Below are 24,235 nucleotides of genomic sequence, written 5' to 3'. Positions count from 1 at the left end.
AGAGCACTCTCCTTGGACCTGGGAGCCATCAGGACTTTGAAATTCTCCAAGAGAGGAGGAGTCTGATTTAGAGACTGGCCGAAACCTCCTTGGGTTAGGAGAACTGGAGGCTGCATATTGAACTTATAGACTGCAGTTTGCTGGGCAGATGTCCGAGCCCAGTTGTGTAGAGGTTAGCTGCCTCTGTGCAGCAAACAACTTCTCCTGTGCCAGAATGCATTTTATAGAGATTGTTCAGACTGTGTTTGCGGCTAGAGAGAAGAATAACCGCCGCACACAAGCCCTGACTGTGGCTTGCAGAGAACTGAGCAAGATGACTCCTCTGCTACATTCCCAGGTGCTGGTTACAGCCAAGAGCATGGATCACCCTGTATGGCATTAGAGCAATGCCCTACGTGATGGACTTGGCTGATGCCTTCTTCTCATGGACATGGCTCCAGAGAGTCCAGGACAGTTTTGTTTTGTGTAGGCAGAGTCAACAGTGAACTTTAGTTGCCCTCCCTCAAATGTATTTGTATAGCCCTACCATGTGTCATGTTTGGTAGCATGAGATTTGGCTCCTGAAGCAGCCATGCTGCCAATATTATGTTTCATTGTATTAATATGTTGTATTAACCTTTGATTCTCTTGCAGGTTTGAATGTAGCTGTCAGCAGTTGCTGTAGACCTGTGTTGGTCTACAGTCCTTGGTAGTCTTTGGGAGTAACTGGCAAGTGTTCAGTTTCCCATATTAAAGGCCATTGTTATGGCCATATGTTAACTGTCCTGGAAAGGGGCTATGTGGGTGAACCCCAAAAGTAAAGGATGTCTAGCTGCCAAGATGGCAGGTGCCCAACTGGGCAAAGAAGAATACCCATCAGGTTTTGGTCTCTATTAAGAGACAGTTAACAGTTGGCAGCCTGTATACTGTCTGGCAGGCCTGTGTGACCATGCCCATGTCAGGGGTGGTACAAACCTCAACTGTAGGAAACTGGGGAAGGCCTGTTTGGAACAGAAGGAAGTAGTAAAGGGGTAAATAGTAGCCCTCTGTTACAGGAATTACAGACCCTGTGAGGTCCTGTGACATGTGAGACCCTGTAAGGAAATAGAGCTCCTTTAGTCCATTCTGAGAAAACAAGTCAAGTGAGGGGAGCCCTACTACAGGGGGAGCTATAACTATCTATTTGAATGTAGACATATTGTAAATTTCTTCTTGCCATTTGAAGACAGTTATATTACTCTGAAGAGTCCATGAAAAGGGACTGGCAAGGAAAATCAGGAAATCTTGGAGCATATCAGGTCAGTATGTTTTTCTCCTTATAAAATTCCTCTGGAATTTGGCAATGCTTAATAAATCATGGCAATACATTTCTTTGCATATATTCAATAAGACTGGTTCCTAATAGTGGTTTTATTAACGGAAAACTTTGACTGGAGTATCATGTATTAAAGAGACCTGTCTGAACTCTGAAGACTTGAAGCCAATAAGAGTGCCACGGGAAAAGCCTGGTATGCTGCTTGGGAGCCCTGAAGATGGCTGGCGCTGGAGCATCAGGCCCATGCCCTACCATCACTGGCAGTTGGTCAGAGTAGAAGGGGAGCAATAAGGATGCCTCTGCATCCCTGCGGAACCCCCTCTCACTCTGGGCTGCAACGAGTAGGAGCGCTACTGAGATGGGCCTTAAAGCCTGGAGCGTGGGCTCAGGTGAAGTTGCTACAGGTGAGGGATTCACCTAACTCAGCAGATACTACAGGCAGGCCTGATGGCAACTAGATGGCTTGGCTTCCTGGCCCTATGGGGCACATTAAGATTCGACCATGAGATTCCAGCAAAGGTAGTCAGTTACCATTCTTGTTGTGTTTGTGCAAACATCAGGCCAAACTGAATACAGTAGATAAATTAGTCTTGATTTGGCTTTTTGATAGCCATAGAGGAATTTTAAGGAGAAAAATCCTATTTCAATAGAGGTTGTTAAAACTGAAATGGTTTATTTCCCTTCCACCGGACCATTTGTTATAGTTTGTCTCTGCCAGGTCACAAGCCCAGCTCCTTCTGTGCCCAGAACAGCAAGGAGCCTGACTGGAAGGTGACCTCTGACCAGACACACCCGCTGCAGATCACCCTCAAGAAGACAACGGACCTGGCTAATTAACCTGCTCCAAAGGATTCAGAGAACACCCTGCTGAATTCTTCCTTACACTTTGTTTCTTATCTTCTCTTAAAGGCAAAATGCTCTGGTATTTCTGGATAATCATTGTTTTTTTATCTTTCTAGTAATTCTCATTTTATCTTTTTATGAGTACTGCAGGAACCTGAGGCTAGTCCCAGGAGGAGAACTCTTCTGCCCTTGCTGGAATACAGAAGCACCATAAAATTACTGCTTCCTACATAAAAAAAGAAACAAGATGAATAAAACAGGAGTTATATGAGAACTGGGCTGCAAGGGGGGGCGGGGGGGGGGGGAATCTGGAAATAGCTCTTTCCATCGACAGGACAACTGTTAATGCTACTCATGGCCATAATCCTAGGACCATGTCTTCTAATTCTGTTTACTCGCTTTATCTCATCCCATTTAGATGCCTTTAAACTTCAAATGGTCCTACAAGCCAGAAGAATTCCCTACAAACCTCTCCAAGAGGAAGAAACGGGATGTTAACCCCTTGGACGTCGCCCTTTTTCAGCAGGAAGTAGTAAAAGATCGGTCAACGCCCCTGTTCACCTTAACATCCCTTGGTTGTTGCACCACAAGGCTGAAAAGCATGTGGAACAAGGGGGGGCGGGGAATGTGGAGGAAAACCCCTATTCTGTAAAACTACTGTTTGGAATTCTCTGCTATTCTTTGGACGGCCTCTTATTCTGAAAAAGTAACTTTGCTTTCTAGCCTGCTTGAATAGTGGGGGAGATAAACTTAGCTATCTGACCTTGTAGGCCAGAGACTAGATACACCCAATGCCATGCCAGGTGCATTTTTTAGTTGGATAGAACTGTATAGTTTTCAAGGCCACCGCCAGCAAGCACACAAAGGGCTGGCTCTTCTATAAAAAGGGAAGTTCTGCTTGTAGCTGTGCTTAGGTTTGGATTCATTTCCCTGAGCCCGCCTCGGTGAATAAAGTGTAACTCCAAACTCTCAGAGCGTTGTTTGGTTCTGGTCCGGTTTGTTCTGTAGCAATGTGATTGTGGGTTACGTGTAGGGAGAGGAGCTCGCTTCCGGGGCAGCGGGGAGGGGAACCATTTCCCGGAGCCGTGCACAAGACCCCTGATCAGCCTGGTCGGAGCTGGGGATGGCCTGGGGGAGGGGGAGGCCAGGGAGGAGGGCAGTTAGGTTGGAGGGTCTGCGGGGAGGGGCTGTGTGGGCTCCTTGGAGTGTCCACACTCAGGTGACCACCCTGCCCTGGCCCTGTGCGCACCTGGCGCCGCCCTCCGGGAGGGCCTCAGCGCCTGGACATCTCACCCGTTCGCAGGCGGCTGCTCACTGTGGTGGGAGCAGCAGACGATGGGAGAGTCCCCCGCTGTGGGAGGTGGACACCGGGAATGCTGGCCGGGGCGGCCAATGTGGAGCCCCAAGCGCCCAGCTCGCACCCAGGGGTGGGGGCCTGGGCAGGGCCATGTCCTCTGGGCACCGGTGCGGGAGGGGGGGAAGCACCCACCAGCCCGGGTCCCTGGCCCCGGCCCCTCGCCCGCCAGCCCGAGGGGCGCCCTTGGATATAACCGGGTGGGGGCGGGGGGAGCAGTCAGGCTGTGGTGGGGCCTCAGTGGGAGCGCTGGTGGGGAGACCCGGGAGGGAGGGGGAGGGAGCGTGGTGCCCTGAGTGGAGGCTCTGCCCTCCCGGCGCTCCCTCGGCCTCCGCCTCGCCTCCGCTGTGCACCCTCCAGCTGAGCCATTGTCACCGCTGCGTCCACTCGGGGGCCAACCCGAGCCGGAAACCAGTCACTGGGGTACCTTCGAGAAGAAACGTCGGCCCGGGGCGGAGGCAGACTCCCAGGGGGGCCACCCGCGAGCCCCGCCCAGCCGCCCTGGGGCTCGGGCCGCGGAGGGTGCAGCCGCCGAGTCGCTCTGCGCGGCGGGTGCGCGGGCCCCGGGGCCAGAGGAGGCGGCGGGGCCGCAGCTCGAGGGGATCCCGGGTGCGGCCCCCACTCCGGGATCCCTTCTTCCTGCCCCTCCAGCGCCCGCTGCGGACCAGCGCTCTGCCGGGGGCGGGGACAGCCGGCCCCGCCAGGGCGAAGCGATGCGCGGGGCGGCAGAGGCCGTGGATTCGATGCTCAGCTTCCAGGGGCCCCTGTGGACACAGCTCCCCTCTGAGAGCATTTCCACCGAACGCCACGTCTCTCTTCCTGCCGGGAAAACGCCCCCCCCCCCCCCCCGCACGTCTCCAAACACCCGGAGCCACTGCACCCACCGCCCTGCGCGCGGCACTCCGCGGGGTCAGGCCCCGAGGACAGGCGTGTAACGCTGACTCCAGCTAATTGGACCAACGAAAACGTCGGGAGAAAGGAGGCCGGTGGTTAGCACACGCGCCCACCGTGGGACAAGCGGAGGAAGTGCGACATCCCCCCCCCCCCATCCCCTGTGATGCCTGCGCATCCGCCTCCCATCACCCGGCCTGCCCCCCCCCCCCCGCCCCCCCAGCCAGAACCCCGCTTTGGGCTCTTTACTGGGCGGAATGACCTGAGCCGTCCCCCAGGGCCTGTCCTAGTGGTGCTGCCTCTGTGGTCTCTATGGCGGGCCCTGCATGTCGCCCCCAGAGCTGCAGGGACCCACCCCCCTGCCCGTCAACTCGCCACTTCCCTGGAATGACCACACTCCATCGTTCCCAGGAGAGCATCCTTTCTTAGGCCTCTGGCGCGGCATGAGGAGCCCAAGGGGGCAGTGCCATCTTTCAATGCAATGAAACACTGCGTGTCCGTGTCCAGTGGAAGCCCTCGCCCTGGGGGACTGAGACGCTGACACTTGCAGAGGTCAAGGTTGTAGGCCAGAGGGGAGGACCTACCCGCAGCCCCTCCTTGCTTCCTGGGTCCTGGGATGCAGGGCCCACCCTTCCTGGCTGCTCTCTTCCAGCCATCAGCCACCTGTTCCCTCCCAGCACAGGACCCAAGGTGAGAGCTGCATTTCCCAGGCCTTGACATGAACCTCGGGCCAGAAGCCACACTGCGGAGTCCGTGCCGATGGCTAAGGATCCTGGGGGCCTGGGAGCCTGGGGGCCTGGGGGCCTGGGGGCCTGGGAGCCTGGGGGCCTGGGGGCCTGGGAGCCTGGGAGCCTGGGGGCCTGGGAGCCTGGGGGCCTGGGGGCCTGGGGGCCTGGGGGCCTGGGGGCCTGGGAGCCTGGGGGCCTGGGGGCCTGGGGGCCTGGGAGCCTGGGGGCCTGGGGGCCTGGGAGCCTGGGGGCCTGGGGGCCTGGTCCCGCAGAAGCATATGGATGAGGAGCCACATCCACGTTCCAGGGACGCTGCGGCCCTGCCCCTGGGAGACCGAAGAGGCCCAGGCCACCCACCGGCTCCCAGGCGCGGTGCCAGCCCCGGAGTGAGTGCCAACCCCCGCTAAGGCCCTGCCGAGCAGATCAGACACCTACGAGGCCAGAGCCGCTGGTCAGAGAAAGCGCGTGCTTGTGCGCCCACAGGTAGCCCGCATCCCTGTCCCCGTCGCTACTGTGTCGGTGGGTCCATGTGGAAGCCCTGGGGGGCTGGGGAAAGAGGCTGTTACAGGTCCCATTGTGTCCCCCAAAATTCACATTGAAGTCCTGCAGCCCAGCGCCCAGGATTCGATCTCCTTTGGAGCTGGGATCGCTCTGGCGCTGAGCGAGCCGCCACCAGGCCACTGGGGTGGCCCCGGATGAGCGACGACTGCCCGCCTCACAGGGGGCATTTGGAGACACCCTCACCTGGGAAGGAAGCAGGTGAAGATGGAGCGGAGCCTGGGGTGACCCCACGGGCCCAGGTGCACCAAGGATCTCCAGAGAACCCCAGAGGTGGAGGCGAGGTGAGGCTCCCGGCCCTCAGGAGGCGCCAGCCCTCAGCCCTGTGCCTGGGCTGGCTCCCAGCCTCTCGCGCTGTGAGATGTTCGAGCCGTCCTGCGGCCTCGGTGACAGAAGCCCTGGCTAACCCGCAGTGCCTTCCACCCGGTCAGTGAGAGCTGCTCCCGATAGATGCCCGCGGGGCAGCCAGGGCACACGCAGGCGCTGTGCACCCACTCGGAGAGGCTGTCGTCACACTCTTCCCCAGGTTTTCTTGTCACTAGGCTCCCAATTCTGTTCTCTCCAAGTCCCCAACCCTCCAGCCTAAAGTCAGCAGCTGTCAAATCAGCACAGGTCGCCTGGCGCGGGCTCAGTGGTTGAGCGTCGACCTATGAACCAGGAGGTCGAGCTCGATTCCGGCCAGGGGGAGCCTGTGTGGGGCGTGCAGGAGGCAGCGATCCATGATTCTCTGTCATCACTGATGTTTCTATCTCTCCCTCCCTCTCCTTTCCCCTCTGAAATCAATACAAATATATTTATAAAAAACATTAGTGTAAAAGCTAGTCCTACTGTAGCTTTGGTGTCTATCTCCAGATCTGGTTTGTTACTGTTTTCTAGTTCAGGAGGTTAATGACGGTGATGGAATTATTTCTGTGTGTCTGAGAACACAAGTATTGTGTAACTGTACCTTGAGCTTTGGATTGCTGAGGCCTCCATTTAGAATGACATCCATTTAAAAAAAACATACGGCATGACTATTAGCAAATCAACCAGCTAAGGAACTGGGCCGCCCACACCCATGAAGTTCCCCTTTCAGAGGCTCTGGGTGACCTAGAAAGCTGGTCACGTAAGTGACCTACCTCCACTCTCCCACACCTTCATTCCCACTCTTTATTTAAAAAAAAAACACAACTTTATTTGAGCCAAACTGATGACATATACTGGGGGAGCAAGATCTCAAATGCTCCCCCTAGCTCCCACACTTATGTTTCAAATTAGCCCATAATAAGGGACCCTGCAAAATCTCAGACACCCCACCCTCAGACCCTGACCATGGCAGACCCCCGGCCCATGTCCTCCTCTCTCCCCAGCACCTGGCTGCGTGACCCTCATGCGTGCGGTGTGTCCTCCAGCACCGGTGAGTAATAAAGCCACTCCTCAAGTTCCCTGTGGTTTTGTACTGACGTGCATCCTACAATCATAATAAGAAACACAACAACCAGCCCAGCCACAACACTGGCTGGAAGGAGAAATGGCTGTGGGGTTCCCTTGAGGGGCAGGGGCCCAGGCCAGTGCCCCTGACACTCGGAACTGAGAGTATCACCATCAGGAGACGGGGCCTGACTCAACAACAAAACACACAGATGTGGTTCTGTGTCTCAGCCACCAAAAGGGTGGGAAGAGCCTAAAGGAATGTCAGCGAAGTTCAGCTGCTATAAATTCAAATTACGGTGTGATCGTGTTAGGATGTGAAATGTAATCCCCATGGGGACCCCAAAGAAAATAGCTATAGAATAAACACAAAAGGAAATTTGAAGGAATTTAAATATTTCACCACAAAAAAAAATCCATTCTCCACAAAAGACAGCAATGAATTCAGCAAAGTAGCAGGATACAAAGTCAATGCACAAAAATCAGTTGCATTTCTATAGATAAATAATGCAAAACCTGAAAACAAAATTACTTACAATGAACTTAAAGGCCCTGGCCAGTGGCTCAGTGGTTAGTGTTGACCCAAGGACTGAAAAGTCTCTGGTTTGATTCCTGGTAAAGGGCACTTATCTTGGCTGCAGGTTCCCCAGCCCCAGTAGGAGCACATGCTGGAGGCAACCAATCAATCTTTCTCTCTCTCTCCCTCCCTTCTCCTCTTCCCTCCCTCTTACTCTCTCTAGAAATCAATGGAAAAAAATATCCTCAGGTGAGAATTTTAAAAAATAAAGAAAACTTGTGCAATATAAACAACATTGCTGGAAGAAATTAAAGACACAAATAATTGGAAACATTCCATGTTTATGGATTAGAAGACTTGTTAAAATATCAATACTAGCCCTGGCTGGTTTTGGCTCAGTGGTTATAGCGTCAGCTGACAAACCAAAAGGTCACAGGTTTGATTCCCCGTCAAGGGCACATACCTCTGTTGTGGGTTCAATCTCTGCCCCCTGTCGGGATACATTCAGGAGGCAACCAGTTGATGTGTCTCTCTCACATCTATGTTTCTCTATCTTTCTCTCCTCCACCTCCCTCCCTTTCACTCTTTCTAAAAATCAGTGGAGGAGGAGAAACCAAGATGGCAGCATAGGTAAACACCGGAAATTGCTGCCTCAAACAACCACTTCAAAAATACAACTAAAAGACAAAACGGACATCATCCAGAACCACAGGAAGGCTGGCTGAGTGGAAATTCTACAACTAGAAGGAAAGAGAAAAGCACACTGAGACTCAGAGGAGGTGGGGAAGTAAAGTGCAGAGGTCCAGAGGCTCAAGCCCGTGCGGAAAAGGCTGGCAACTGAGGACATGGTTGTCTTTTTCAATCGGGAGGGAGTCTCAAGCTCCCGACTGCCCTGAACTCCAGTTCCGGGCAAGTCTCTGGGGACCCAGACTCATACGGGGAGAAACTGGACTGTCTGGCATCGGGCAGAACTTGAGGGTGGCTTTCTCTCAGAGGTGCTTGCAGCAATTACCGGGACACTGAGATGAGGAGCCTCTTAGGGCAGGGCTGAGGATCAGCCATAGCTGCTTGCTTTGCCCTGTTGATCCCCTGAGACCCTGCCCCACCCAAGCTGTGCACAGAGACTTTTGCATATGAAAGGCCTGGCCCTTTGCAATCTGAAAATTACCTAACAAACTGCAGCTGGGCCAGACAGACCCAGAACTTCCAAAAGAAGGCCCAAGGCCCCACAGCAGCTTGCATTGCTTCACAGCTGGGCCTCATATGGGCATCTCCAAACCCCAAACAAAGAAAAGGAATCTGCAGCTCTCTCCATAGCTCCTGCTGGGTAGCCTCAGGAAGAGGCTAAATTAGCATCTCCTTAGAGATCCAAGAGCCAGTGTACCCAGTGGTCAGAGTGGGACCATCCAATTACAACTCCTCAGATCCATAAGGGACACACTCAGGGGGCAGGCTCAGGGAGCACCAAAGCCCCACTGAAGCTAGTCTTGCCCCGGAGGGGTGTCTCCAGCACAAAAGTTCTCCCACTGCAGACACAGCTGATTCTCACAGCCAATTGGCCTGGAGGTCAATTCCTCCCACTAATACCTACAACAATCAAGGCTTAACTACAACAAGACTGTGCACAAAGCCCACAAAGGGGTGCACCAAGAGTGTCCACCCCAGGTAATTGGGGAGGCTGAGCCACTGGGCCCTATAGGACACCTAGCACAGAAAGCCACTCTATCAACACAGGGAAGCATAAAAAATGTGGAGACAAAGAAATAGGTCACAAATGACAGAAATGGAGGAAAGCAAACTACTGGATATAGAGTTCAAAACCACACTTATAAGGTTTTTCAAGAATTTTCTAGAAACCGCCAATAAATGTAGTGAGACCCTCAAGAAATCTAGTGAGACCCTCGAGGTTATGAAAAAGGACCAACTAGAAATTAAGCATACACTGACTGAAATAAAGAATATTATACAGACTCCCAACAGCAGACTAGAGGATCACAAGAATCAAGTCAAAGATTTGAAATACGAAGAAGCAAAAAGCACCCAACCGGAAAAACAAAAAGAAAAAAGAATCCAAAAATATGAAGATAGTGTAAGGAGCCTCTGGGACAACTTCAAGCGTACCAACATCAGAATTATGTGCCAGAAGTAAGTGCCAGAAGAAGAGAGAGAGCAAGATATTGAAAACCTATTTGAAGAAATAATGACAGAAAACTTCCCCCACCTGGTGAAAGAAATAGGCTTACAAGTCCAGGAAGTGCAGAGAACCACAAACAAAAGGAATCCAAAGAGGACCACACCAAGACACATCATAATTAAAATGCCAAGAGCAAAAGACAAAGAGAGAATCTTAAAAGCAGCAGAACAAAACAATTACCTACAAGGGAGTACCCATACGACTGTCAGCTGATTTCTCAACAGAAACTATGCAGGCCAGAAGGGAGTGGCAAGAAATATTCAAAGTGATGAATGCCAAGAACCTACAACCAAGATTACTTTATCCAGCAAAGCTATCAGTCAGAATTGAAGGTCAGATAAAGAGCTTCACAAATAAGAAAAAGCTAAAGGAGTTCATCACCACCAAACCAGTATTATATGAAATGCTGAAAGGTATCCTTTAAGAAGAGGAAGAAGAAGAAAAAGGTAAAGATACAAATTATGAACAACAAACATGCATCTATCAACAAGTGAATCTAAGAATCAAGTGAATAAATAATCTGGTGATCATAATAGAATCAGGGACATAGAAAGGGAATGGACTGACCATTCTTGGGGGGGAAAGGGGTGTGGGAGATGCGGGAAGAGACTGGACAAAAATCGTGCACCTATGGATGAGGACAGTGGGGGGGGGGGGCGGCTGAGGGCGGAGGGTGGGGTGGGAACCGGATGGAGTGGAGCTATGGGGGGCGGGGGAAGAGGAACAACTGTAATAATCTAAACAATAAAGGTTTAATTTTAAAAAATAAAACAAAAATCAGTGGAAAAAATATCCTTGGGTGAGAATTTTAAAAAAATTATATATATATATCAATACTACCCAAAGCACTCTACAGATTCAATGCAATTTCTATCAAAATCCCAATGGCATTATTTGCAGAACAGAAAGTCCCATTCTAAAATTCACATGCCACCTACAGGGACCACGAACAGCCAAAACAATCTTGAGAAAGAACAAACCTCCAAGACTCACACTTCCTGATTTTAAAACTACCACAAAGCTAAAAGCGATCAAACAGTGCAGCTTTGGCATAAAGACAGACACAGGCCAGAGAGTAGAATGAAAAGCCCAGACTTAATCCTCACGTATGCGGCCAAGTGATTTTTGTCAAGGGTGCCACGACCATCCAGTGGGGAAAGAGCAGGATTTTCAGCAAATGGTGCTGGGAAAACTGGACATCCACATGCAAAAAAGTGAAATTGTACCTGTACTCAATGCTACTGTATCTATATCTATAAAAGCCTAAGCGATCGCTACGACCGCGTGACCAGAATGACCGGTGGACCAGTCACTATGATGTGCACTGACCACCAGGGGGAAGATGCTCAATGTAGGAGCCGCCCCCTGGTGGTCAGTGTGCTCCCACAGCCAACCTCCCACAGCCAGTCCACCTCCTGTGGTCCCTCTCCCTGTCCTTCCCCCCATCCGGCAGGCTTTGTCCAGTAGCTGGCAGGCCTTGTCCATCAGCCGGCAGGCCCCGGCCAGCCCAGCCCTCATTGGGGCTGGGCGAGATGGTCCCAATAGGCCCTGATTGCTGGCCAGGCCTAGGGCCCCCACCCGTGCACGAATTTCATGCACCGGGCCTCTAGTATAAAAATAAACTCAAAATAGCCCTAGCCAGTTTTGCTCAGTGGATAGAGCATCGGCCTTCAGAGTGAAGGGTCCCAGGTTCAATTCCAGTCAAGGGCATGTGCCTGGGTTGCAAGCTCAATCCCCAGTGGGGGGCGGGGTGCAGGAGGCAGCTGATAGATGATTCTCATCATTGATGCTTCTCTTTCTTTCTCTGTCTCCCTTCCTCTCTAAAATCAATAAAATATATTTTTAAAATAATAATAAAATAAATAAATAAATTCAAAATAGATCAAGGACCGCCCTGGCTGGGTCAGTTTGTTAGAGTGTTCCCCTGCCCCCCATATGCCAAGGTTGTATGTTTGATCCCTGGTCAGGGCACCTGCAAGATCAACAAATGAATGCATAAATAAGTGGAACAACAAGTCGATGTTTCTCTCTGTGTCTCTCTCAGTCCAATCAATCTATCCATCAATCAATCAATAAAAAAAGAAGGAAATCCTGATAGATGCTACCACATGGATGAGACGAGGCCATTATACTGAGTGAAATAAGCCTGCCACAAAAGACAGACATGACACCACCCTCCTTAGGTGGGCACCTGACCTCTAGCATCAAAACCATAAAGACAGAAAGTGCATGCTTGGCCGGCGTGGCTCAGGGGTTGAGCATCGACCTATGAACCAGGAAGTCACGGATCGATTCCCGGTCAGGGCACATGTCTGAGTCTCGGGCTCAATCCTCAGTGTGGGGCGTGCAGAAGGCAGCTAATCAATGATTCTCTCTCATCATCGATGTTTCTGTCTCTCCCTCTCCCTTCCTCTCTGAAATCAATAAAAATATATTTAAGAAAGAAAAGGAAGTGCAGTGGTGGCTGCCGGGAGCCGGGGCCGGGCAGCTATTTAACGGTTTCGTTTACAAGATGAACGGCGCTGCAGGGCGGGGTGTGGTGACGCTTGCACAGCGATGTGAACGCACTACCATCAACGTACTTCGCGTCCTGTAGGCATCACTGAGCTGTGACTAGAACACACTGGTTAAGATGGCACCGTGTGTGTTGTGCGCTTTACCTGTGTCCCGCAGGCACAGCAGGTGTGTAAGCGGCTGGCACACAGCCACACGGTGGGGGAACAAAAGCACCTGCCAGGTGCAACCTGAGATGGCCAGGCGGGCGGGGGGAGGCTCGCACAGCCATGCTGACCGCCGGGCAGACACGCCCCTCTGCACAGAGACACAAGGAGAAAAGCAGAACAAACCCAACATAAAACAAAGGGAAAGAGGCTTAATCCCTCCACCAGCTGCCAGTCTGCCAGTGAGTGCGTGCCTGGTCCCTCTCCGGGTGAGGGGGAAGGGGCGGAGGGGGGGGCGATAAGAGAGGCGGGCAGGGTCACGGCCCTCATGAATGCCCCCCCCCTCCACTAGGGAAACGGCACGCACGCCACCCTCTGCTGGGCACACATGCTTTCCCCTTCGCCTTCCTCTCAGAGCAATTTCTGCTTCGGAGCAGAGTGCACTCCCTCCTCCTCGTTCTCGGCTGCATAGCGCTCCATTGTTCAGCCGTTGCCAGGTGCTTAGGGACTTTCCAATATTTCGCTACAAACAAAGTAGGTAGTCAGCCAGGGTTGAGGGTCGACCTATGAGCCAGGAGGGCACGGTTCGATGTCCCACCAGGGCATGTGCAGGGCGGCTCAGTCCCAGCGGGGGGGCGTGCAGGAGGCAGCGGATCAGTGATTCTCTCCCATCACGGACCTTTCCATCTCCCTTCCTCTCCCTTCCTCTCGGAAATCAATTGTTAAAAAGTCAGCAGCCAGGCGCCTGCGTCATTGTGCGTGGATGCTGGGGCCTCGGTGAGGCACCTCCTGGGAGGGGAGGCTGGCACACGGGTCTGTGATGCTGGCGGAGGGCCTGCCCAGGGGCTGTGCCAGGAGCTGTGGGTGAGAGCCCCTGGTGGTCTCCAGCCTGCCATGCGCCCTTGTTACCTGATGCCACTAAGAGGCAGGGGAGTGGGTGCTGGGGGTGGGTGAGTGGGGAGGGCCGGACAGAACGGTTACGAAGGGCCACGCGTGGGTGCTGACGGATGGGTCACTGCCTTGACCACCGTCTCATGAGCATCTGCAGGTGTGAACATTTACAAACCACATGTGTCAAGTCCATGCACCTTACTGCAGGCTGTTCCACTCACAGCTGCTGCTGAGACACACGGACACCTCGTGTGCTGTGCCCCATGGTGGTGGGCAGGGAGAGGAGCAGAGCAAGGACGCGGGCCCAGGTGCGGAGTGGCTGACCCTGCCTCCCTGGAGATGCCACCCAGGCCTCACCGGTGTCTCAGCTCCAGGCCCAGAAAAGCAGCAGCCCCGCAAAAGCCGCCTCGCTGCTGAGCTCAGGACCCGCTGCGCCGAGTGAGGACCCTGCCCTGGGCCGACAGCCAGCCCGTGGGGACCAACCCTGAAGGGCACCTGGAGAGCGGGCGAAGGTTCCATTGAGAGTTGCCTCGTCGGTGTTGCTCAGTGGTTGAGCGTTGACCCAGGCACCAAGGGGTCTGGTTCGATTCCAGTTCGATTCCCGGTCAGGACACGGGCCCGGGTTGCGGGCCCAATGGGGGCCTGTCGGAGGCAGCTGATCCGTGTTTCTCTCCCGCTGTTTCTCCCTCTCTCTCTTCCTCTTTCAAATCAATAAAAACACATTAAAAGAAAGAAAAAGAAACCCTCCCGGGTCCTCCCCTAGGATTTCCACCCGTAAAAGCTCCCAAGGGGGCCTGCCCAGCCCCCCCCCCCCCATGCTCCCAGGGCCCTTCTGTTGCCTCTATAGCTTGTTTCCTGAGCCCGTTTCTTCTCGGGGTTACTCCTCCTGCCTCTGTGATTTCCTAGATAAATGTCCTCTTATCGTTGGAGTCTTGGCTCTGAATTCTTTCTTAGCCAGAACTCAAGTACTGAGGTAGCTGAGCCCAGGTCCCGGTGCCGTCCCGTTCCACAGAAGTCCATGATTTGAACAGATGTCTCTAAGACTTTCATCTTGGCTGCCATGGCTTTTGCAGGAACTTCAGACAGAAGCCTGGACCTCTGCTTGCTGGTCCCACCGAGAGCTGTTGCCTGGTAACTGGGTCCCGGAATGACATTTCCGGATTGCGACATGGTCATGCACCCGGAGACTTCCCGAACAGGCAGGAGATGGGCTGCCTCCTCTAGGCCTCTTCTGGGAAGGAAGAGGCTGAGAATCTTGACGGCCTTAAACCAGACCTCCGAGGTGACAATTCTCCTCCCAGGAAATGCACCTGTCAGAAATAAAAGGGCCGCCATCTGTCTCCTGTCTGCAGGGTTCTCACTGCAGGGGAACTGGAAAACCCCAAAACATCCAGCCAAAGGGAAGAAGCCAAACACTCTCACCCGCAGGGCAGGTGGCCCGTCCAGAGGGGCGGGTCCTGGTCAGTGTGGGGGGCGTCCTGACAGGCAGGAAGGGAGAGTGCGGGTCTGAGGACCGTTTAGAGCAGGGTTGCTGCAGGAATATGCGTGTTTGTACCAAATGCTGGCACAGCCTGCGCCCCAAGGGGCTGAGAGAACTGGAGGGGCCAAGAGGGAGGGAGGGGTGCTCACAGAATCCTGAGAATGGGGTGTGGGTGACTCTTTGTTCAGGTTTTTAAAAAGAAGACAGTATTTTGTACAAACAGGATGGGGAAAGGCATTTAAGACACACCCATGTCTGTAGTAGTTGAGTCATTTTAAATGTCTTATTTTGATGCTAGAGGTCTGGTGCACAAAATGTGTGCACTCAGGAGGTTCCCTCAGCCTGGCCGGTGCCCTCTTGCCGTCCAGGAGCCCTCGGGGGATGTCCGACTGCTGGCTTAGGCCCACTCCCCGTGGGACATCTTCAGTGCTGCCGAGGAGGTGGGAGAAGCTCCTGCCACCGCTGCTGCGCTCACCCGCTGTGAGCCTGGCTCAGGGCTTCTGGCTGAGCAGGCTCCCTCTGTGGGAGCGCACTGACCACCAGGGGGCAGCTCCTGCATTGAGCATCTTCCCCCTGGTGGTCAGTGCGAGTCATAGTGACCGGTCGTTCTGCCATTTGGTCAATTTGCATATTACCCTTTTATTATATAGGACCTTATTTCGTTTCGACCTCTCCAATGAAGTGCTTTGGAACTAGAAAACTTTTTTTTTTAAGTCTATAAAACGGAGGAAAGGATGCCTAGGATTTTACAGAAAAATGGGACTCCTAACAAGGACATGTTGATTGTGTGATGAAGCAGGAGGCGGGACCAGCCCCCGAAGGCATGGCTGGGCCTCCTCCCACCAGGATTGGCCAATCCTTCCACAGGGTATTCTGCAAGAGTCAGTCAAGGTCCAGGACGAGGGCCTGGGGGAAGGGGAGGGGGAGGAGAGGGAAGGGGAGAAGGGAGGGGAGGGGGAGGACAGGGCTCCTCTTGCCTCCTCAAAAAGCTAAGGACCAGCCTGGAGCTTTGCAGGGCAGAGCCAGGAGAGGAGGGGGCACTGTGGACCCCAGGACAGGCAGGAAACCCCATCGCCCTCACGGCCTGCTCTTGCCCGGTTATGAGCAGCTGGTCTTGGTTTGGGCAGAGCCACCCAGAGGAGGAGACCATGCTGGGGCAGCCACGTACCCAAGCAGGCATTTGCCCAGGAAGCAGTCACTGGGGTCACGGGGTCAGGCTGGGCCAGCAGAGGGGCTCCTGTTTCTCAGGGTGGCAGAGCCAGAAGCTTCAATGGCAGGAACTGTCCCCCAGACCCTCTTGTCGCCTTGACCTCCACCCTCTGTGTCCTTAGTCCTCCCCAGCCCAGCGAGGGGCTCTGCCTCGGCTCCCCACAGCGTCTGCCCATCCTGCCCTGAGTTCCCTGGCACCCAGGCCCCACCACTTGGAGGTGGGATTTGGAAGAACAGGAGAAAGGGGAACTCTTATTCTTCCAAAGCAATCCAAGGATTGTTCCAGACCCTTCTGCAGGGTGAGCTGCCTGGGGACTTGAGATTAGTTTTAACAAGAAGCTGTCCTGACCTGGCCAACTCAGCTCAGTGGATAAAGCACCAGCCTGCGGACTGAAGGGTCCCAGGTTTGATTCCAGTCAAGGGCACATGCCCGATTTGGGGCTCAATCCCCAGTAAGGGGCGTGCAGAAGGCAGCCAATTAATGATTCTCAGCATTGATGTTTCTATCTCTCCCTCTCCCTTCCTCTCTGAAATCAATAAAAATATTTTTTTAAAAATATATATATATCTATATAAAAGTCTAAGTGACCAGCCGACCAGTAGCTATGACGCACACTGACCACCACGGGGCAGAAAGTCAATGCAGGAGCAGAAACCACAGGCATGGAAACATGGAACAGACTGATGAATCTCAGAGAGAAGGGGGAAGTAGGGGGGAGAGGGGAGGGGAGAGGGCAGGAAGAGATTAACCAAAGATCTTATATGCATACTAGAGTCCCAGTGCATGGCCTGGCCTGTGCCCTCTCGCAATCCGGGACCCCTCAGGAGATGTCGGAGAGCCGGTTTTGGCCTGATACCTGCAGGCCAGGCTGAGGGACCCCACTGGTGCACAGCACTGGGCCTCTAATCTATAATAGTGAAAGCATAATATGCTAGTTAGAGCAGACATCCTTCAAGATGACCTTCTGGATAAAGCTGTGGCAGCTGGGGCCAAGGCAGAGGCAGCCACCACGGCAGGGTGTGTGTGTGTGTGTGTGTGTGTGTGTGTGTGTGTGTGTGTGTGTGTGAAACCCCTTGCATGAATTTTGTGCACTGGGCCTCTAGTATATATACCAAAAAGCTGTCCTGCTGGCATTCATCCCGTGCCCCCTGTCCACATCACTCACCCCTGACCCCTGATCACCTGATTGTGGGGATCGGGGTGTGGGGTGCAGACTGTCCAGCCCTCCCTGTGTGCTCTGGTGCTGATGCAGCCCGGGGTCCTCCAAAGGCCACAAGCTCCCCACATCCTGGGACAGGCGTGCCAGCCTCGGGGCAGGACCCCAAGGGGGATGGGTGTGGCCACCTCCAGGGGGGTCTCCATGGTCCCGGAGACTGTGCAGGACGGTGGGGGGACAGCCTCACAGTGAGTGTCCTGGACACTATGAGGCAACAGAAACCATGGCCACAGAGCAAGCTCTTGGGAGGGGGACCCCTACCCACGGGGAGCCTTGGAGAGCAGGTCCCTGGGACCCCGGCCACCTAGGCTTTGCCGTGGGCTCTGGGCGGTTGCAGACCCTGTCTGGACACCTCGCCCTGGAAGGTTCCACAACCAGCAGCTCCTCCTCCCCTGAGCCGGCTCTGCCCCCTAGTGGGGGGACAGGATGTTCTGTCCTGGGCACGTCCCTTCCCCTCCCCTGGCCTCCTGGAGGTGGTGATTTAGGAGCCGGGTGTCTGCAGAGCCTTCCGACCCACTCAACACCTGGTGACCTCAAGAAGCCGCCAGGGAAACGCGTGGGCGTGGAGGAGACGCGGACTTCCTGCTGAGGCCCTCGCTGAGCAGCTTGAAACCTGTGAGCCGTCTCACACTCTCTTATGTGAGCACGCAGCTTAAACATGTACGTTTACCTTGTCGCTAAGGGCATGCGTAATTTCTGGGATATTGCCAGAATTTTAACACTGACCTTTCAGTTATTAATTTTCAAAATATGTTTTTATTGAAAACTCTATTTTTATTTTGAGAGAGAGAAACATCAGCGTGAGAGAGAAACATCCATCTGTTGCACGCCCGGACTGGGGATCGAACTCCCAACCTGGGCATGTGCCAGACCCAAGAGTCAAAGCGGCGACACTTTGGTGTATGGGAAGACGCTCCAACCAGCTGAGCCACTCTGGCCAGGGCTAACACTGACATTTTAAAATATGTATATTTTTTATTCATTTCAGAGAGAAAAGAAGAGGGAGAGAGAGATAGAAACATCAATGAGAGAGAATCATTGATTGGCTGCCTCCTGCACGCCCCCCACTGGGGATGGAGCCCACAACCCGGGCATGTGCCCTTGACTGGAATTGAACCTGGGACCCTTTAGTCCGCAGGTCAACACACTATCCACTGAGCCAAGCCGGGTAGGGCAACATTAACACTTTTATTTTTAAAAAATATATTTTATTGATTTTTTTACAGAGAGGAAGGGAGAGGGATACCAGAGAGTTAGAAACATTGATGAGAGAGAAACATTGATCAGCTGCCTCCTGCACACCTCCCACTGGGGATGTGCCCGCAACCAAGGTACATGCCCTTGACCGGAATCGAACCTGGGACCCTTCAGTCCGCAGGCCGACGCTCTACCCACTGAGCCACACCGGTCAGGGCTGACTCTGTTTTTGAACTTCCTATAAACAGAATCCTGTATTACGTTCTCCTTTGTGTCTGGCGTTGTTCACCTAACCCTGTGTCTGTATTTGAGGGGGGCTGTTAGAGAGGTGATCAAGTTCAACTACGGACATGAAGGTGGGCCCTCATCCAATAGGATTGCTGTCTTTCTTTTTTTTAAAACATATTTTTATTGATTTCAGAGAGGAAGGAAGAGGGGGAGAGAGAGAAAGAAACATCAATAATGAGAGAGAACCATTAATCTGCTGCCTCCTGCACGCCCCCTACTGGGGATCGAGCCCACAAGCTGGGCATGTGCCCTGACTGGGAATCAAACCTTGGTCTCATGGTTCATATAGTTCGATGCTCAACCTGAGCCATGCAGGCTGGGCTGATTGCTTATTCTCCTTCCTTCCTCCCTCCCTTCCTTCCTTTCTTCCTTCCTCCCTCCTCATCCAAGGATATTTTTCCATTGAGTTTTACAGAGAGTGGAAGGGAAGGGGAGAGACGAACAGAGAGAGAGAAACATTGATGTGAGAGAGACACATCGATTAGTTGCCTCCTGCACACGCCAACCAGGACCAGGGTACATGCCCTTGACTGGAATCGAACCCAGGACCCTCAGTCCTCAGGCAGGTGCTCTATCCACTGAGAAACACCAGCCAGGGTGATAGCTGTATTTCTAAGAAGAGATTGGGACAAAGACATGCGGAGGGCAGATGTGAAGACGTGGGGTGGGGACAGATGTCTACGGGGAGGGCAGAGCCAGCCCTGACCTCACAGCTGGGCAGCTTGCTTTCCCCAGAACCGGGGCCTGGACGGAGGCTGAGAGGCGGTAACTCGGGGGTCAGTGCTTTGGGATGTCACCTGGAGGTGCCATGCCCTCACCTGGGCATGTTATATTCCTTAGCAGAGTCACCAGGTCCTGCCACACCCGAGGGGCGGGAACCACGCCAGGAGGCAGGGCCCTCGGGTCGCAGGCTGCCCGCCACAGGGGCTGTGCGAGACCCCAGAGCCACGAAGGAAAGGGCGGCACATGATTTCAAAGCTGGCAGAGCGAGCGGCATGTCACAGGGAGGAACGGGGCGTCATTCACACCCGCCACCCACAGCATCTGCGCACACACCGGCATCACAGCCGTGGCGGCAAGAGCCGCTGCCGTGCCCACCTGCGAGTGGCCATGTGAATGCCATGCCACTCGGGAACCAGCACACATTTCCTGGTTATGCTGAGCGTGCACGGAGCCGACGCCAGCGTCACCTCGAAGGGTGAGACCCCAACCACCTCCCAGCTGACAAGCTAGCCACCTGATCTCACAGGTCCTCACCTGGGGGTCTCTGGGCCCTCACCTGGGGGGTTTCAGGGTCCTTATTGGGGGTCTCAGGTCCTCACCTGGGGGGTCTCAGGGTCCTTATCTGGGTGTCTCAGGTCCTCACCTGGGGGGTCTCAGGGCCCTCATCTGGGGGGTCTCAGGGTCCTTATCTGGGGGGTCTCAGGGTCCTTATTGGGGGTCTCAGATCCTCACCTGGGGGGTCTCAGGGTCCTTATCTGGGTGTCTCAGGGCCCTCACCTGGGGGGTCTCAGGGCCCTCATCTGGGGGGTCTCAGGGTCCTTATTGGGGGTCTCAGATCCTCACCTGGGGGGTCTCAGGGTCCTTATCTGGGTGTCTCAGGGCCCTCACCTGGGGGGTCTCAGGGCCCTCATCTGGGGGGTCTCAGGGTCCTTATCTGGGGGGTCTCAGATCCTCACCTGGGGGGTCTCAGGGTCCTTATCTGGGTGTCTCAGGGCCCTCACCTGGGGGGTCTCAGGGCCCTCACCTGGGGGGTCTCAGGGTCCTTATCTGGGTGTCTCAGGGCCCTCACCTAGGGGGTCTCAGGGCCCTCATCTGGGGGGTCTCAGGGTCCTTATCTGGGGGGGTCTCAGGGTCCTTATTGGGGGTCTCAGATCCTCACCTGGGGGGTCTCAGGGTCCTTATCTGGGTGTCTCAGGGCCCTCACCTGGGGGGTCTCAGGGCCCTCATCTGGGGGGTCTCAGGGTCCTTATCTGGGGGGTCTCAGGGTCCTTATCTGGGGGTCTCAGATCCTCACCTGGGGGGTCTCAGGGTCCTTATTGGGGGTCTCAGATCCTCACCTGGGGGGTCTCAGGGTCCTTATCTGGGGGTCTCAGGGCCTTCACCTGGGGGGTGTCAGGGCCCTTAGCTGGGGGTGTCAGGGCCTCACCTGGGGAGTCTCAGGGCCTCACCTGAGGGCTCTCGGGTCCTCTCCTGGGTCCCCCCTGACAAGCGGGGGCTCTGCTGCTCAGGGCATGTAGGACTGAGGTGACTGCAGAGGAACTGCGGGCAACCCGTGTGTAACACACGGAGTTACACATTAGCAGTAAGAAGAGAAAGAAATCGCAGTGTGTGCTAGTAGGTTTTTTATTGTGTGTATATTGGTAAGTGCGTGCGTGAGCATGTGTGCGCGTGTCTGCAGACACACTCAGAAGGCAGCTTCATACAGGCTCCCGAGGTCACAGCGGTGGAGCATGTGGGCCCGGTCACTCGTCATGCGGCCCCGCCAGCCAGGAGCAGCCCTGTTCTCTGAGCTGAAATGCGGGTCTGAGTGGGTGGGACCCAGGTGGTCCCGGGAGCCTAGCGGGAGAATCGCTATTTGTACACTGTTTCCTGGACGGGCCTGTTATCCAGGGGGAGGCAAGACCCCGGAGGCCTCGGCAGGGGGGGCCAGCGGCCGGGGAGGGGTCACCAGCTTCCGGTTCTTGGGGCCACGCTCTCAGTGCTGGGGGTGGCGCTGGTCACTCCCTGTTGCTTCCTCTGCAGCCCAACCAGTCCGTCCGTCCGTCCCTCCGTCCGGCAGTCCTGTCTGCTCCCGCAGGCAGAAGGGGCAGCTTTGGACATAGGAGCTCAGGCCCTGAGGGTGCTTCCCCGCCCCGGCCTGCAGCCCTCCTCCCTTCCCTCCCTATGAAATGTCCCCTGAAGAATGATGGCCCAGCCCTGGCCGGTGTGGCTCAGTGGATAGAGCGCCGGCCTGTGGACTGAAGGGTCCCGGGTTCGATTCCAGTCAAGGACACATGCCCAGGTTGTGGGCTTGATCCCCAATGGGGGGGGAGGGCGTGCAGGAGGCAGCCGATCAATGGTTCTCTCTCGTCATTGATGTTTCTATCGCTCTCTCCCTCTCCCCTCCTCCCTGAAATCAACTAAATATACATAAGAAATGATGGCCTAGAGGGGTGTGAGGGGACAGAGGGCTGGAGAGGGGAGTGGGTCAGCTGGGTCCCAACTCCCCCACCCCATGTCCCCATGTCCTGGGAGAGGGAGAGAGGGGACAGGGGACGCCCCAGCCGGCCCTCCTGGGGAACTGCCAGGCACTCCTAGCTTCTAAAATGGATGTAAATGTCATGTTCAGATAAAACCCTTTCTCCAGTCAGACGTCACATGCCACATAGACAGCACTCAGAGAGCTGTAGCCTCCCTCTACAGGTGCCCGCGGGCGGGGGCTTTCCTGTCGATTTCTCCTGGAAAGATGCTCCACGGCCAGGCGAGGCCTTCAACCTGAAAAGTGTGTCGCGGGGCAGGTGAGAGGGTTCTCTCCGCGAATAAGCACAAGCAACTCGCAGCCGGACTGACGGACGCAGTTTCAGGTCCCAGAACAGCCTGTGCACCGGCCAGGGCAGCCTCTGGCCTCGAGGGGGAGGTCAGAGCCGGGACCGCATGTTCCGCTTCTCTGTGGGCGCCCGTGTCCCCGTTACTCACACACAATGTCCTGCTGCCGAACAGAGAATAGCCACCGCGGCGGAGAGAATTTTTGCAAAAACACACAGGGCCACCTCCCTCCAGTGACCAACCATTTCCCGGAAAATAACAGAGAAGCAGAGGCAGCGTGGAAACTGCCCCAACTGCAGCTTCAGGTGTTGGAAAGACAAACAACGAAACCAGCAGCTTCTGAAGTCGTTCCTGCTCCTTCAGCTGGAGAACAAGGCAGTCTGAGCGCTTTGTGTGAGGGCAGCTGCCCCCCCCGCCCCCCCCCCATCCCTCTCCAGCCGCCCGGCCTCGGAACTATATTTAGAGACACAGGGCGACCTCACTCTGCAACTCAAGGCCTTAAGCGAGGGGGACCAGGCCTCACTGAATCGAAAGCTAACCGCTAGCTCACGTTCTCGACCAATTTCAAATGTCTGATGTGGATTTTTTAAAAAAAATCCTCTGTAAGGACCGCGACGGGAAGAAAAGGCTGGCGCGCTCTCCACACGGGGGCGGGGAGGGGGGGGGCGGATGTGAGGTTGCTGGTTTCTCAAAGCGCCGTCCGTCCGGGAAACAGCTGCAGAGGGTTCGCCGAGGGTCCAGAAGCGCGCGGGGCGGGCCAGGCTCCGCTGGACGGCTCCACAGGCGGGTGCGGGCTCCGGGCCTCGCCGTCGCGAAGGTGGCCGCGCGCGGACGCCACGCTGCGGCGCATTAGCCGATGAACCTCTCCGACGGCCCCGTCCCCGGGGCGCTCGCGGGCGCCGCGCGGGCCTCCGCCTCGGGCGGGGCCAGGGCCTCCATCTCGCGCACCACCTGCGTGAACACCTGGTCCACCATCCGCTTGCTCTTGGCCGTGACCTCCAGGAACGGGCAGCGCCACTCGCGGGCCAGCGCGCGGCCCCGCGCCGTCAGCACCTGGCGCTCGGCGTCCAGGTCGGCCTGGGTGCCCACGAGCACGAGCGGCACGGCCCGGGCGCCCCGCAGGCGGCCCATGCGCTCCCGCAGCGGCCGCACCGCCGCGAAGGAGGCCTCGCTGCGCACGCTGTACAGCACCACGAAGCCGTCGCTGTTGCGGATGTACAGGTCCCGGAGCGTGACCAGGTGCTCGGCGCCCACCGTGTCCACGATCTCCAGCAGCGCGGGCGCCGCGTTCACCTCGATGAGCTTGCTGAACAGCTCCTCCACCGCCGGCTCGCAGCGCTCGGGGAAGCGGCCGCACGCGAACTGCGTGGCCAGCGCCGTCTTGCCCACGGCCGCGCTGCCCAGCAGCACCACCCGGTAGCCCTTGGCGGGTCGCGGCACCGGGCCGGCCATGGCGCACGCCCTGCGCGGCGGCGGGAGGCGAGGAATGGCGCGCGGGGCGGGGCGGGGCGGGGGCGGCGGGGAGGGGAGGGACCCAGCGCGGGGGAGGGGACGCGGGGAAGGGGGGCCCCGGGTGGGGCCGCGCAGGCGGGCGGGCGGGCGTCTGCGTTAGCGCAGGGCCGATCTGCGCCCCGCGCTTGGGGCTCACCCCGCCCCCGCCCCTCGTCCCTCTCGGGTGTCTGCCAGCCCCGGGCCTGGAGGCTCCACGTGCCGCCCCCCGCCAAGCCCAGACTCTGATCCCTCGCCGCCTTCCTCCCACCGGTCCCGGGACGTAGCTGCCCTCCGTCCAGGCCCCGGCTCGCCTCCCGAGAAGAGCCCCTGGGTCTGCCCTGGAAGGTAACCCGATCCTTCCACGTCGCCCCGGAATGCAGCTTTCCCCACCCCTTCCCCACCCGGAGTCTGCCTGGTGGCCGGGAGCCAGGCTGGCCTCGCTGAAGGTCAGGCCTGACTGGCTGCACAGCTGGGCCCTCTCCAGG

At 55.8% G+C, this 24,235-nt stretch overlaps 1 protein-coding gene across 1 annotated transcript; it reads right to left on the bottom strand.

Annotated features, from left to right (window-relative positions):
- Positions 1 to 21,059: 21,059 nt before the first annotated feature.
- LOC132228945 (ras-related protein Rap-2c-like) lies at positions 21,060 to 23,916 on the bottom strand. Its single transcript, XM_059685871.1, has one exon. It carries the CDS (start codon positions 23,709 to 23,711, stop codon positions 23,109 to 23,111), a length of 603 nt encoding a protein of 200 aa, XP_059541854.1. The 5' UTR covers positions 23,712 to 23,916; the 3' UTR covers positions 21,060 to 23,108.
- Between the last annotated feature and the right edge of the window lie 319 nt (positions 23,917 to 24,235).

Source organism: Myotis daubentonii, chromosome 1 (genome assembly GCF_963259705.1).
Source record: "Myotis daubentonii chromosome 1, mMyoDau2.1, whole genome shotgun sequence".
NCBI lineage: Eukaryota > Metazoa > Chordata > Mammalia > Chiroptera > Vespertilionidae > Myotis > Myotis daubentonii.
Note: the sequence above shows the minus strand (reverse complement) of the source record. Positions and strands in the feature narration are given on the sequence as shown.

Excerpts from the sequence above, each read along its gene's own strand:
- LOC132228945 (XM_059685871.1), bottom strand. The coding sequence starts at position 23,711 with ATGGCCGGCCCGGTGCCGCGACCCGCCAAGGGCTACCGGGTGGTGCTG.